Genomic DNA, 12,773 nt, shown 5'->3' on the forward strand with positions numbered 1-12,773 from the left:
CTATGATAGAAACCCGTGGTTCCATTATTAGTTTTGTGGATTTTTTATTATCATGAGATTTAAGTTGTCTTTAAGAGTACATGTAAAATTCTCAAAATAACATTTTATTTTTTTGTTAACCAAGGTGTTCAGGCGTCCCAATGCGTTTATCCACATAATCCTCAACTCACCCTAACCATCTAGGCAACCCATGGATGGGTTTTAACATCTGAGAATTAATGACAACCAAATAAATAAGCTCCTGATGTAATTTTAGTGTCATAACCAAACAAGTCCATGATAACAAAACTAAAAGCCCATATGTTGAAACCTACATTAGAGAAAAAACCAACAGAATACAACAAACTATAACCATAAAACTTAAGCACGAGAACATGAAATATATCTTTAAAATGAAATTGGTGGTTCCGATACCTAATTGGTATTTCGATATTGGTACAGTTGAGAGTTTTGTCACATTTATTATTCGATATCAAAATCAGATCCCAATTCCATCCCGTTTATCAATGGGATAGTCTGCTACAGGTTTTAATACGGCATTTATGGGATGGTCCCCGATTTGGCCCCAAATTGACACCGTCGGTTGCATTGTTCATTCCTATCCTAGACACTTATTTCAAACACACATTTTGTACGATTAGGGACAGGCCTCGATGATGGATTGAACAATAGGAATGGATGTGAAAGTATTGTGTCTAAACCCGGACTTGTAAAGAATATGACTCCATTCCTCTTTGGTCCTCTCCTTCCCATTGTTAGTATGTGCCACCATAGGGGTGTCAATCGGTCGGTTTGGCTCGATTTCGGTCCGAGTTGAGTCAGTTTCGATGTGGGAAAGCTGAAACCGAAATCGAACCAATAAGGAAATTCCAGTTTCGGTTTGGTTTCGGTTTCAGTGCGGTTTGGTTTCGATTTGTCTTCGATTTCTTAAATCGATTTGTAACCGGGTTGATTTTGATTTTTGGTCCAGTTTGGATTCGACTTTCCACACAAATGTATACGAAACTATGCAAATTTTGATTTTTTTAATGAATTTTGGAGTGTTTCGGTTTCTTACCGGTTTGGTTTCAGTTTTGGTTCAGGTTTTGAGCTGGTTTCGGTTTGGTTTCGGGTTCATACGGTTTTCGGTGCGGTTCGATTTGGTTTTGGGGTTGCAATACTCTAAACCGAACCGAACCAATAAGGCTTCGGTTCAGTTCGATCCGTATTGTTATCGGTTTGATCCGACTGATTTTACCAGTTCGATTTAGGAATTGACACCCCTAGTGCCACCATAACCATGTCTAGCATCAATCTTGCACCTTGGCACTTATTCTCATTCCCGTCCTCAAATCACGGCATCCATAATAATGACCCCAGTCAGGTAGAACGCACTATTAACAAGAAAAAGGTTATTTATTGATTAATTAATATGATTTTCTTATTAAACATAGATGCACCAGTGGTCTAGTGGTAGAATAGTACCCTGCCACGGTACAGACCCGGGTTCGATTCCCGGCTGGTGCAGGTTTTTAGTTTTGGTTTGATTCATTCATGAGAAAGGCAGCGTCAGGTTTAGGGACAGAGTGGAACATGTCATCTCCGACGTGGTCAACCTTATCGCATGGAGGCGCCGTGAACATAACATGAGGGAGATCAAAATTGATGCCTCTAAGCCCCTTGGAAACGCCTTCACTAGCATCCCAAGCGTCGTCCCATCACCTCCGCCCACATCAACCACTGTGCCGATTTCATCTAACAGCTTCGGACAGCCCTCGACAATGGCCGGCACCGCCACCCTAGCGTTGCAAGCCATGGCATTGTTGATGAGCTTGAAATGGCTTGGGTGTCGTTCTGACTTCTGAGTACTCCCAAATGTCACTACCATGGGTGGCCTCAAAAGCCACCAACTTGCCATCCTCGCGAGCCTCGAGAACACGGGAAGCAAGAGCCAGGCATGGGGCCAGCATCACTGGGCTGCTCTCTAGTAGTAACAAGGAGGGTGCCAAGCTACGTTCTCCATTTCTGATCAAGCGGCGAGAAATGGGCGTCAGAGACCCCGTTGTCTTCTCCTGGCTTGGAATGTTGGTAATGGGCTTCTCTTTGAAGACTCCATGCGTACCTCCATATCTCCACTTCTGCCTCTGCTTCTTCTTTCTCCTCAATCTCCGTCATCTCTCCTCTTCTCGCTTCCATTTCCTCTCTCTCTTGGGCTACACTTGGGTGCACGCTTAGACACACTTATTCAACACTTGCGGGCACGTATAGGCACATAGTTATGCTTTGTAAGATGGTTTGGAAGATAAAGCATGAAGATTCTACTTTAAGTAGATTTTTGAAGGCCAGATTTGTTCATGCTAATAGATCTTTCAAAAAGGGGTTTAGGGCGTCATCCATAGGGCCATTCTGAGGATGAGGTCACCTATTCTGAACTCGTTCTTTCGAACTTTGGTATTGTAGTGCCTCGTAACCCTCTGTTGGTAGGTGGCCATCCTTTCTTCCGAAGTGTTCCTGACTCCGGCCAAGAGGTCTAAATTTGCTCGGAGCCCTTCATCGTTTACCCCTTGTGGTGGTGGTGCGGAGCGAAGATTGGCCCCCCGTGTCTCTGTTCGAGGTGCGGTCGGCCCAAAGTCAAGGGCTCCTCGTGTGGCACCAAATTCCCCTTATAAGATTGTCTACGTCTACATTGAGATAAGATTTACTTCTACAAACAATGGACAATAGGGTTACAATCACTCATCCACGCCTACTCTTGTTCAAAGAATTCATTACTACAAATTTATCGTGAAATATATATATATATATATATATATTTTAACCAAGATGTTCGGGCCAGCTTACCCGCACCTCGCCTAATACCCCTATAATCCTAAAAATTATAGTGAAACATATATAGGTACAGCAACCCCAAACCCCCTGCATGGATCTCTAGTTTGTTGAGACCCTAATAACACACTAGGGGTGGATACCTTAATTCCTATGAGCCTCAAGCCTTTGTCCTACGGGCAATTAGGGTGTGTATGGCAATGTTTCCATTCCAAATTACCATTTGTGAGTAAAAAACATTTTTTTTTTAATGTTTATGATATTTTGGAGTACTTCTATACCAAAAATTAAAAATAAATTATTTTTGTCATTACATATTAACAGAAAAATGTATAAAATGCATATTAACATGCAGAAATATATCTTTTAGTGGTGGGGGGGGGGGCAATAGTAACGAATGATGGCAATGGTGGTGGTGGTGGTAGTGAAGATGGCGATAAGAAAGTCGAGAGACTTGAGAATTTGGAGTGGTGAGATTTTGAGATTCATAAATTTTCCTCTTCATGTGCATTTTTGTCCCTTTTTTCCTTTTGGAGTTTCTTTTAGTTGTTTTTCAAGATTATTCCAAATATGTTTTTTCTTTTACCCAATTCAGTAAAAAAAAATAATAGTAATAAATAAATAAATATTACATACATGTCTTGTTTCAAATGTATTAAAAAAAGAATAATTTACAGCACCACCCCCTAGAGAATGCTAGTATTATTAGAACATCCCCTCTATTTCACCAAATTAGACTCAAACCCCTTACTGTTAGTCACCGTTAAAGAATATACCTTATATGCATGTCAGTTACTATATTTTATTTTAAATACCAAAATACCCTTACTAAATATAAAGTACCTAAAATACCCAAAACCCACATGTTTCTTCTTTCTCTATTCCTTCCAATTCCAATCTTCCTACAATCCACCATGGAATAGACCGAAGGTCGCACCATCAGCCATGGCTCTTCTGCCACTGTCTCCCTCGCTAAAACTCACCGGTCCGGTGAGGTTTTTGCCTTGAAATCTGTGGAGCGTAACACATGAGAGTGGTCGATTGATGTACTACGATCTCTTCATGGAATATATCTCCGGTGGTACCCTCACCAACGCTATTCGAGATCACAGTCGAAATTGTGACATTAAGGGTCGGAATGTTTTGATTGGAGCAGATGGTGCCAAGATTGCTGACTTGGGTTGCACGAGATGGATCGATGAGGAGGATGAGGAGTCTCCGGCGATTCCGATTATCAGAACCCCTGTTTTCATGGCACCTGAAGTGGCTCGAGGGGATGAATAGAGTTTCCCTACCGACATTTGGGCCCTTGGATGTACCGCAATTGAGATGACTACAGAGCAAGCTCCATGGCCAGATCGGTCGGAATTCATGAGTTTCAGGTCATCCTCTTACTGATTTCTTCATCCACTTCCCTCCTTCCTTCCATATCTTATATTGCATCCTTCTCTACAATTTCGAGACCCGAACGTCCCATTGTCATCTCCGACTCCTTTGATAAATAATTTGAAATTGAAACCAAATTTCTGATATCATAACAAATTACACAGAAAATCAACAAAAGCTTCTACTATTAGCAACAAAACAGCTATTGCAATAAGACACCCACAAGTTTCCTAAAGAGTTGAAGGCTTTCTCTTTATTTACAGGACCCAGCAGTTATACTGGAATCGACCCACATAGTCTATTTGAGAATCCAAAAATTCTATTTGAACAAACTCTTCAATTCTTCAAAAAAACATAAACCCACATCCTTCAACCACCTACAGCTCCAACAGAAAAGGGAAAAACTTCAGCCGAACCTGGTGGAAAAACAGAGAGAGAGAGAGAGAGAAAACCTTAGCACGGAAAAACTCGGAAGATTAGGATAAAGGAATTGCCACATTTTTTCCGCAAGACCTAAGATGGCAGCGATGGGAAGTCCACTTCTCGCCAGGGATGAAAAGAGAAGTATTCGCCGGCGACTGTCCTGTTTATCTTGGCCGGAACTCATCTGAACCTTTGGTAGAGGAGAGAAGGAGAATGAAATGGTAAAAAATTAAAGAGGGGTATTTTGGGATAATGAAAATGGGTAACTTACCAGTGTTTTACTCATAAGGGTAAAAACGTCATTTCAAAGCATTTTGTAACACTGACTGACGGCAGGGGGTCCGAGTCCAATTTGGTGAAAGAGAGGGGGTGTCCTTATAATATTGGCATTCTCCAGGGGGTGGCGTTGTAAATTACCCTTTAATTTTTCACTTAATAATGATTGACGGTAAGTGGTCTGAGTCTAATTTGGTGAAATATATGGAATGTTCTTATAATAGTGGCATTTTCTAGGAATAGGGGTAGCATTATACACCAGATTTATTATTATTATTATTATTGATTTTTTTTAATAATTTTATATAGACCCTTAACAACCCTTAGAAAATACAAGACATCTTATCCCAACAATTTTACCACCTATGAAAAATTCTCTTTATTCCAAAATTTTGTAGTATTATGTAGTATTCACAGTTTCTTATTCATTTTGAATCTGAAGATCCGGAAAGAAATGGGTAAGCCAGGTTTAGTTCTGATGGGGGAATGAAATGGGAGATGCCTAAATCAAGGTTCATATAAGCAAAGTCAGCAATGGTATCGGCCTCAGCTAATTCTGATTCCTATTCAGCAAGAATCAGTCGTTATTGACCTGAACCCAGGAAACCCTTCATGGATTGGCCGATTCAGATCGATATACCTCAGGATCAGACTTGCCAATTACCATCTCTGGGAACACAACAAAAATGAACTAGATCAAGAGAGAGAAAACTAGAAGATATATTCCACAAGGATGGTATAAATTTCTGAAGGAAAATTCACAAGTCCTTCCTATAAAATAGAAACTAGGCAATTAATTAGCTCGGCAGATTCACTCTCCAAAATGATGTTCTTGATGCTAGGATCATTAGTTAGTTTCAATCCAAGATGAATGGCTGCTGCTTCTGCAAAAAAGTGATGATTTGGGTTAGTCTGCTATGCAGCAGCCACACAATGACCTTTGTCATCTCTTATAATTCCATCAAATTGTGATGATTTGGGATAGTCTGGGTTTCTCTGCTTTTCATACTGAGGAACTCATCAAATTTATTTACAGCAATAGTGTTGGTTTGTAAAACAACTATTACTACAGGGGTGGCCCTCGGCGCTGAAGTTCTGAGGGATGAATTAGACCTTCTAAAACAACAAGCTGGTCCAAGAGTGCAAGCTTCTCATCTGCCAGGGCCTTGACTTCATCTTCCACCTCACTCAATTCCCTCCCCAACCCACAGCTTTCTTCTTCAAGAAGCAAATATTTTCGTCTCAGTGCTCTGTAATCATTTCCAGATCTTGAAGAATCTGGAATCCGAGGTTGATCTCTCTGGCTGTTGAAATGATGGAGTACCTTCATTCTTCAGGTTTCTCTTCTGAACCTTCTGTGGGGTCTTTAACGACGAAGGAATTATCTCCTGAACCCCTTTGAGATTCTCTCCTTGCTGCTGAAACACTGGTGTAACATGTGTTGAGGCTTTTTTTTTCCGTCTTGCATTTGAGATTTTCTCAGGTGGCAGCATTCGAGGGTCTTGCATTACTAAAAAGAAAGATTTTTTAAGCTTCAAGATAATTATTCCAAGATGTTTTTCACAAGCCTAAAATTTTTCATTTTATTGATCACAAAGTAGAGTGTTTACATATAAGAAATGAGCGAAACAGAAAAAAACAGATCAATCAACCATGTTCTATTTAGATCTTTGTCTCGCAACAAAGGGTTTAGTCGTTCTTAGTTACAAAAAATCCCTAATCTGAAGAACAATCTAAATAATGAAAGAAGCATCTAGAGGGAAACAACAGAATCCCTTACCTGATTTTCGAAATCGTCTCTTCCTTCTTCCTGCGAAAGGATCCCGCAAATTCTTGCCCTAGCCACTCTCTCTCTCTCTCTCTGCGAAAGAAAAGGCAATGAAGCTGGGTTAACTTGTTGAAGATGCTGCGTATGCCTTATTGGTTGGATTCACGCTAATCCATCAATATCAACGCCTGATGGATAGCCAAGAAGGGGCCACCGCCACGTATCTTAAAGGTGACTCATACCTTGCTCTGTTCGTCATCGTTTTCTTGACAAAGGAACCTTTTGAATCCAAAAACAGAAATTGGAGTTGCCCAACTGGAACTTGTCATAGGTCGGAGGGTCAGACATCGCATCGGATCACTCTCCTGCATAACTTTAGAGCAGAAGAGTTGCAGATATGAGAACACACCGAAGAATGGATAGAATATTCCACCTAGGGGTGTCAATTCCAAACGCACCAATAGGCCCGATTGAACTTGACATGGTTATGATCGGATCGGATCTGGATTGGTTCGATTAATAAATATGTCGGGTCTAAGCCCAGCCTATTTATAAACAGGACGGATCAGGTTCACGTGCGAGAATGTTCTCGTACGTCCCTGGTTCGTGGATTTAGATTCTATTAAATGAAGAAAGAGAAAACTGATTCTAAATCCACGAACCAGGATCGTTCTCGTACTTTCTCGTACGTGAACTTGATCCGCTCTCGTGTAAGGGGTAAGCCTGATTTGTCTCCCGACCGACCCAACCTGGTTACAAGCCCAACTCAAACCAATACATTTAGCCTGACCTATATATAGGTATTTTAATTTTTTTGGGATAGAATAAGGTATATATTGATATTTTTATAATTATTGATTGTAAATAAGTATAATATATTTTCAAAATTGTTGATGATTTAATAAAATAAATCAAATATCTTAAATCTAAGAAAAATAAAGACCGTTTAAGGCCTATTTAAGACTTTATTAATACATTACCTCATTTAAGGCCCAATTAATCATATTAAAGCTTGGAACCTGATCGAGCTCAACACGACACCAATCGAGATCGACTCATTCCTTAAATAGGTATGCCAGGGTCCAAGGACATGGGGCCACCAAGCTCGGCTAGGCCCGATCAAGATAGGGCCGGCCCAACCAATTGACACCCCTAATTCCACCCATAGATTGAGTTAAGCGCATGCTACTTAGATCCAAAGGCTGGGAATCCTTGATACGTAGCCCAAGGCAACGATGTGTAACCCACTCTCAACCTTTGGATTTGCGTTACATGCACCACAGAGAATTCTAATCCACAAGAGATAAACACAAAAAGCATTAGCATTCTTTCCCACTTATGGTTTTAAGTATCGGTATTATATCAATTGTATCAGCCATATTGTATTAGTATTGACTACAATTAATGTTGATACATGATCAATCTGAATCGATTATTTGTATTGTTTCAAGGATAAAATAATAAAAAAAATGGAAAAGGTCAGGCATGCTAGCGGAATACCTTGGAATAAGGTGTACTAGCATCTCTTGACCGTTAGATGAAATAGAAAGAACCTCATCCGTTTGTAAATATTGTTTTACATAACCTTCCAAATGCCGCCGCTCCACAATCCTTTCTCCTTCTTCTTCTACCATTGTCCTTCATGTCCGTTTTGGCTCCCCCTCCCTTGCAATTCTTCGATCCCCACTACCTCTCTCTCTCTCTCTCTCTCTCTCTCTCTCTCTCTCTCTCAACGACTCTTCGAAGTTCAACATTCTCATGGATTTTGAATTTCCATCGATATTCCTCCTGAATCTTTCCTATGTTATTAGTGAGAAACAACAATGTCGTTTTTTTTTTAATGGGTAGATCATTAAATAATCATGGAAAACTCTAATCTAAAACTGAAACCCTAATAATCCAAATAGTATTGCCATAGTCTATATTGCATATTGTCTCTCGTCATCATCAAACCAAATTTCTCTTATATATATTTTTTTCTTTTGGGTTTTTCCCCTTTCTAGAACCTTCCCGCAGAGCCAGTGCCTGAGATTCTAAAAATGATCAAAAGAATCGCCAAAAGCAACACATACTCAAACAACAAGAAGCAAGTAAGCGAATGTGCTTTGATGAGTCGGTCAAAGAGAACCCAAAAAACGCCATTAAACAAAATACAACTTTTAGGAAATATAGATTTTTTTTTTCAAATGCAGATGGGTTCTTCTCTTCCTGATGTCAGTTCTCCCCCATATTTGAAATTCCTTTTTCGCTTCACATTCCTCCCCTTTTTTTCTCATATACTTAATTTTTCTTTCCTGTTTTTCATCTTTGTTCTCTGTAGCTCTTGCCATGGTTAGCTTTGATTTATTGATTTATGTTGCAGCATATTGAGAGAGAGAGAGAGAGAGTTCTCAAGACTCAGGTTGAGTAGCCGCACAGGTTTGAATCTTTTCCTCTTAATCCAACGGTTTTATTTAAGTTAATCAAATCTAATAGATAAAATCCTGCTGGCATGTAAGATTCTAAGGTCATCTGCTACCATGCCTATCCCTTACCCATAAAGTTATATTTTTTCGAAAAAGCAAAAACAAAAATGACCAATTCGCATAGATCTGAATCAATACCTAAAGCCATGTTCCCACGAGGAAAAAATATTTCATACGACAAAGATATGGAATAATTCACAGTTCACAAATACCTTATAAAATCTTCATATTTTTTTAAGATATTCTTTAAAATTCCATTTATTTGGATGCGAACCAAGTGACAACAAAATTTCATCCGCATAGACGTTCACAGTGGGCAATAGCCGCAAGACAAGTGTCGAATATACATTATATGCGTGTGTGAGAGCATCTGGAGTCCTGCCTGGGCTAGTAGGTTGGGGCTTGGGGCTTGGAGCTTGGGTCCTGGAGCATGGCCGCGTGGGGAAGTCAGCGGTAAAATTGCAGATAGGAGATGGTTTTTGGATCCATAGTTTAAGCTGAAACCCATAAGGACAAAACCAGGTAATCCTGTATTTTTTTTTTATTGTTTCTTTTAAGTAGCTCTTCGTTCTTCTCCTTCTGTTCGAAGCTGTGATCATCTTGCATTTCTGTTTCGTTTGTTCACCCTTATTGGTTTCGTTCATTTATTTATTTTCATTTTCTTGCTTCTTCTGTTCATATATAGTAAGAGAATCGTCATGACAGATTGGTCTCAGCTCCCTAGGGACGTAGTAGAGGTGATAGCGAGACGACTAACGACCTATTTCGATGCCCTTCGATTTCGTGCGGTCTGTTCTTCATGGCGATCGGCTGTATCGCAGAGTCCTCACCGCTTGCCGTGCCATTTCCCAATTGTGCCCAACGAGGGTTTCGTCGAAACCACATGCGGTTTCTACCTCTCAAAGCGCACGATTTATCGTCTCGGATTGCCGGAGGATCGCATTTCGACCTGCATCGGCTCCAGCGAAGCTTCCGATGGGTGGCTGATTAAGGTCGAAGAAGATGTTCCCGATATGATGCATCTGTTGAATCCTCTCACCGAGACCCAAATCAAGCCCTTACCTTCCATGTTCCCCAAGGTATTGGATTTGTCGGATCTCCGAATCTCTGAATTGGGTCAAGACTATGTTCTTCAGTACATTAATTACCGTCCCTTTGTCAATTCCTTCGTCGATGCTGGTAGTTTGTATATGGAGAAAGTCGCCTTCTTCTCTTCGAATTCTTCTTTATCTGCTTCTTCGCCTGCCGACGACAACGACAAGTTTGCCCTCTTGACGATTCATGTTTCTGGGAAATTGGCCATGTTTAAGTCAGGAGACGAGAAATGGACTATCATAGAAGACCAACGCTCTCCCTACGACGACGTGATATGCTTCAAGGGAAAATTCTATGCGGTCGATAGCATGGGAAGGATTGTCATTGTCGAGCCTTCTGCAACTGTGACCTTAATTGCATCCCATGAATCCCATGTATTTGGAGGTGACAAGAAGTATTTGGTGGAATCCGAGGGGGATTTACTATTGGTTGATCTGTACCTCAGCATGGACACTGGAGACGATTCACCTTTCGAAAACATGGACATCGACGATGATTTCTATGAACGTATTGAGTCGTACATTGTGGAGAAAACTGTCCGATTTAAAGTTTACAAACTCTATGAAGGCAGGCAGAATTGGGTTGAGCTGCAATCCTTGGGTGACCGCCTATTGTTCTTGGGCGACAATTGCTCGTTTTCCGCCTCGGCCTGTGATTTCCCTGGTTGTAAAGGGAACCGCATCTACTTCACCGACGCTTTTAACTGTTCAAATGGCGAGGATGATTATGGATTCAAGGATGTAGGAGTATTCAACTTGGATGATGGTTGCATCGGACCTTTAGCTTCTTATCCAGGCTATTCCAAGTTATTCTGGCCGCCTCCATCTTGGATTGCTGACCCCAGTGCTGGAAGTGAGGACTCATCTGCCATGGTTATATCTTTTAATGCTGTTCCTTGAATTTTCTTGGGCATGGTTCTAGTTTAGTCGCTCCATTGCATATCTTGGACATAGTTCTACCTTAGTCACTCCATTGCATATCTTGGACATAGTTCTACCTTAGTCACTCCTTTGCATTATCTTATGCCATTTGTCAGTTGTAATCTTTAATCTTGATTTTGCAATTGACAAATTGGACAAAGCCATGACCAACGTGCAACCTCTGCATCTGCATGTAAGGTATAACATGGGGGGCCTTCAAGGATGATGACTTCAATTAGTGTTTTCTCTTCTCTTTGTGCTCATGTTCCCCTCAAGGATGATGTCTTCAATTAGCGTTCTCTCTTCTCTTTTGAGCCTTTTCTCAACCAAAAAAAAAAAAAACGTTCTGATAACACTTTGTACCCTTTACAGCACAGACAAAAGAATCTTTTTTTTTTTTTTTTGCTTGATCCTGAATCTCATGCTATGAGATTTTTCAGTAAATTACAGGGCAGTCCTGACTAGAATTCTTAAAGATAAAACAATGATAGCAGTCAAATAAACATGAAGGGACAGAAGAGACGCTAGAATTAATATGCAACCAATGACTCATCAACTAACATATGACCATTAAGAGTTGATCTTGTAAAAGACGATGCCAAGAGCCCAAGGGTTTTTGAAGCGGAAAAAGAATAGTATTTGTCGATAGTGAAGGGAATTATTAGATTTATTCCCCTGTCAAGCATGTTAAAACTTTTGAATTTTTAACACGGCTTGTGGAAACAGAAAGATTCAGCAGCAATTCATTCATCTGGAGAAGGGAAACAACATTAGTTGGACTTTTCTCCTTGGAGTTTGTAGAGCTTGGGATGTGTGATAGACAAAGGCACCATAGCAAGGAGCTCCTTGACATTAAATTGGAAGAACATTGGAGGTTATAGGACTTGAAGATGTTTGAGGGGGGAAAGATTTTTTGGGGGTGGGACGAGAAAAAAAAAAAAAAAAAAAAAAATCTTAAGTAGGGTCAAAAAGCCATTTAGCTTTAGATTGAAAACTTTTGCTTTGGCATCGAAAGGCTATCTCCTCTTATCAGTGTATGGAGACATGAAAATTTAAACTGGTATTCCTCTTTCTTCTTGTCCTATTAGTTACTGCTAGATAAATGGAGGAGTGTTCTGATTTTCTGGTCAGTATTTTTTCCGTTTCTTATAAATAATAATTTATAAAATTTTAGCCCTCTAGTTATACAATACTTCTCTGTGTTGAGAAGTCCCTTATCTTTCCGTCTTTCTTCATCAATATTAATATTCCTGTATCAGCAAGACTTCCACTTCATAAATGGTGTTCATTCATTTTCTTGGGGTGTGGGTGGGATAAATGGTGTTAATTGATTCATGCAGCAATGTTAAGGAACTCAAGATCCAGTGGTTGAGCTCTGAATTGTATATTTTGATTATATGATTTTATTGTAGCTTTACCACAGTCATGATACCTCTATTGATATTCCACATTGACATATTGTAATGCCATAAATGAGTTCAGTATGGTTCTATTTTTTAGTACATTTTGATGATAGAGGTTAATACTTCTTTATATTGAATGTTGAATTGGCATTTGTAGAGACATTGGATCAGCTGCTGTCCATGGACAATTTTATGAGATCAAGCACCTCCACCCAACCCCCCCTCCCAAAAA

The 12,773-nt window shown here is 40.0% G+C and overlaps 2 protein-coding genes, 1 non-coding gene and 1 pseudogene across 7 annotated transcripts in view; 2 read left to right on the plus strand and 2 right to left on the minus strand.

The window, feature by feature from the left end:
* Positions 1-637: 637 nt before the first annotated feature.
* LOC122074298 lies at positions 638-2,154 on the minus strand (annotated as a pseudogene).
* TRNAG-GCC lies at positions 1,436-1,506 on the plus strand. Its single transcript has one exon. It is a non-coding gene; the product is annotated as a tRNA-Gly (tRNA).
* A 1,477-nt stretch (positions 2,155-3,631) lies between the features above and the next one.
* LOC122073232 lies at positions 3,632-8,369 on the minus strand. Of its 4 annotated transcripts, none has more exons than XM_042637774.1 (3): positions 6,901-7,118; positions 6,671-6,751; positions 3,632-4,331 (listed from the first exon to the last, which is right to left on the minus strand). In XM_042637774.1, exons 1-3 carry the CDS (start codon positions 7,027-7,029, stop codon positions 4,209-4,211), a joined length of 333 nt encoding a protein of 110 aa, XP_042493708.1. In that variant the 5' UTR covers positions 7,030-7,118; the 3' UTR covers positions 3,632-4,208. The 4 variants fall into 4 exon arrangements, 1 of the variants encoding a protein (XP_042493708.1); XR_006138692.1 differs by lacking the exons at positions 3,632-4,331; positions 6,901-7,118 and adding exons at positions 5,592-6,400; positions 8,349-8,369; XR_006138693.1 differs by lacking the exon at positions 3,632-4,331 and adding an exon at positions 5,592-6,400 and having other exon boundaries at positions 6,901-7,107.
* Positions 8,370-9,488: 1,119 nt separating this feature from the next.
* LOC122073374 (F-box protein SKIP23) overlaps positions 9,489-12,773 on the plus strand; it is a 10,432-nt gene continuing 7,147 nt past the window's right edge. The window contains exons 1-2 of one of the 2 annotated variants that reach the window (XM_042637954.1): positions 9,489-9,645; positions 9,809-11,070. In XM_042637954.1, the coding sequence (XP_042493888.1) occupies positions 9,822-11,070 (1,249 nt within the window). In that variant the 5' untranslated portion in view covers positions 9,489-9,645; positions 9,809-9,821. Of the gene's footprint in view, positions 9,646-9,808 lie in introns of both variants that reach the window. The other variant, XM_042637953.1, reaches the window with a different exon arrangement.

Source organism: Macadamia integrifolia, chromosome 3 (genome assembly GCF_013358625.1).
Source record: "Macadamia integrifolia cultivar HAES 741 chromosome 3, SCU_Mint_v3, whole genome shotgun sequence".
NCBI classification, from domain to species: Eukaryota; Viridiplantae; Streptophyta; class Magnoliopsida; order Proteales; family Proteaceae; genus Macadamia; species Macadamia integrifolia.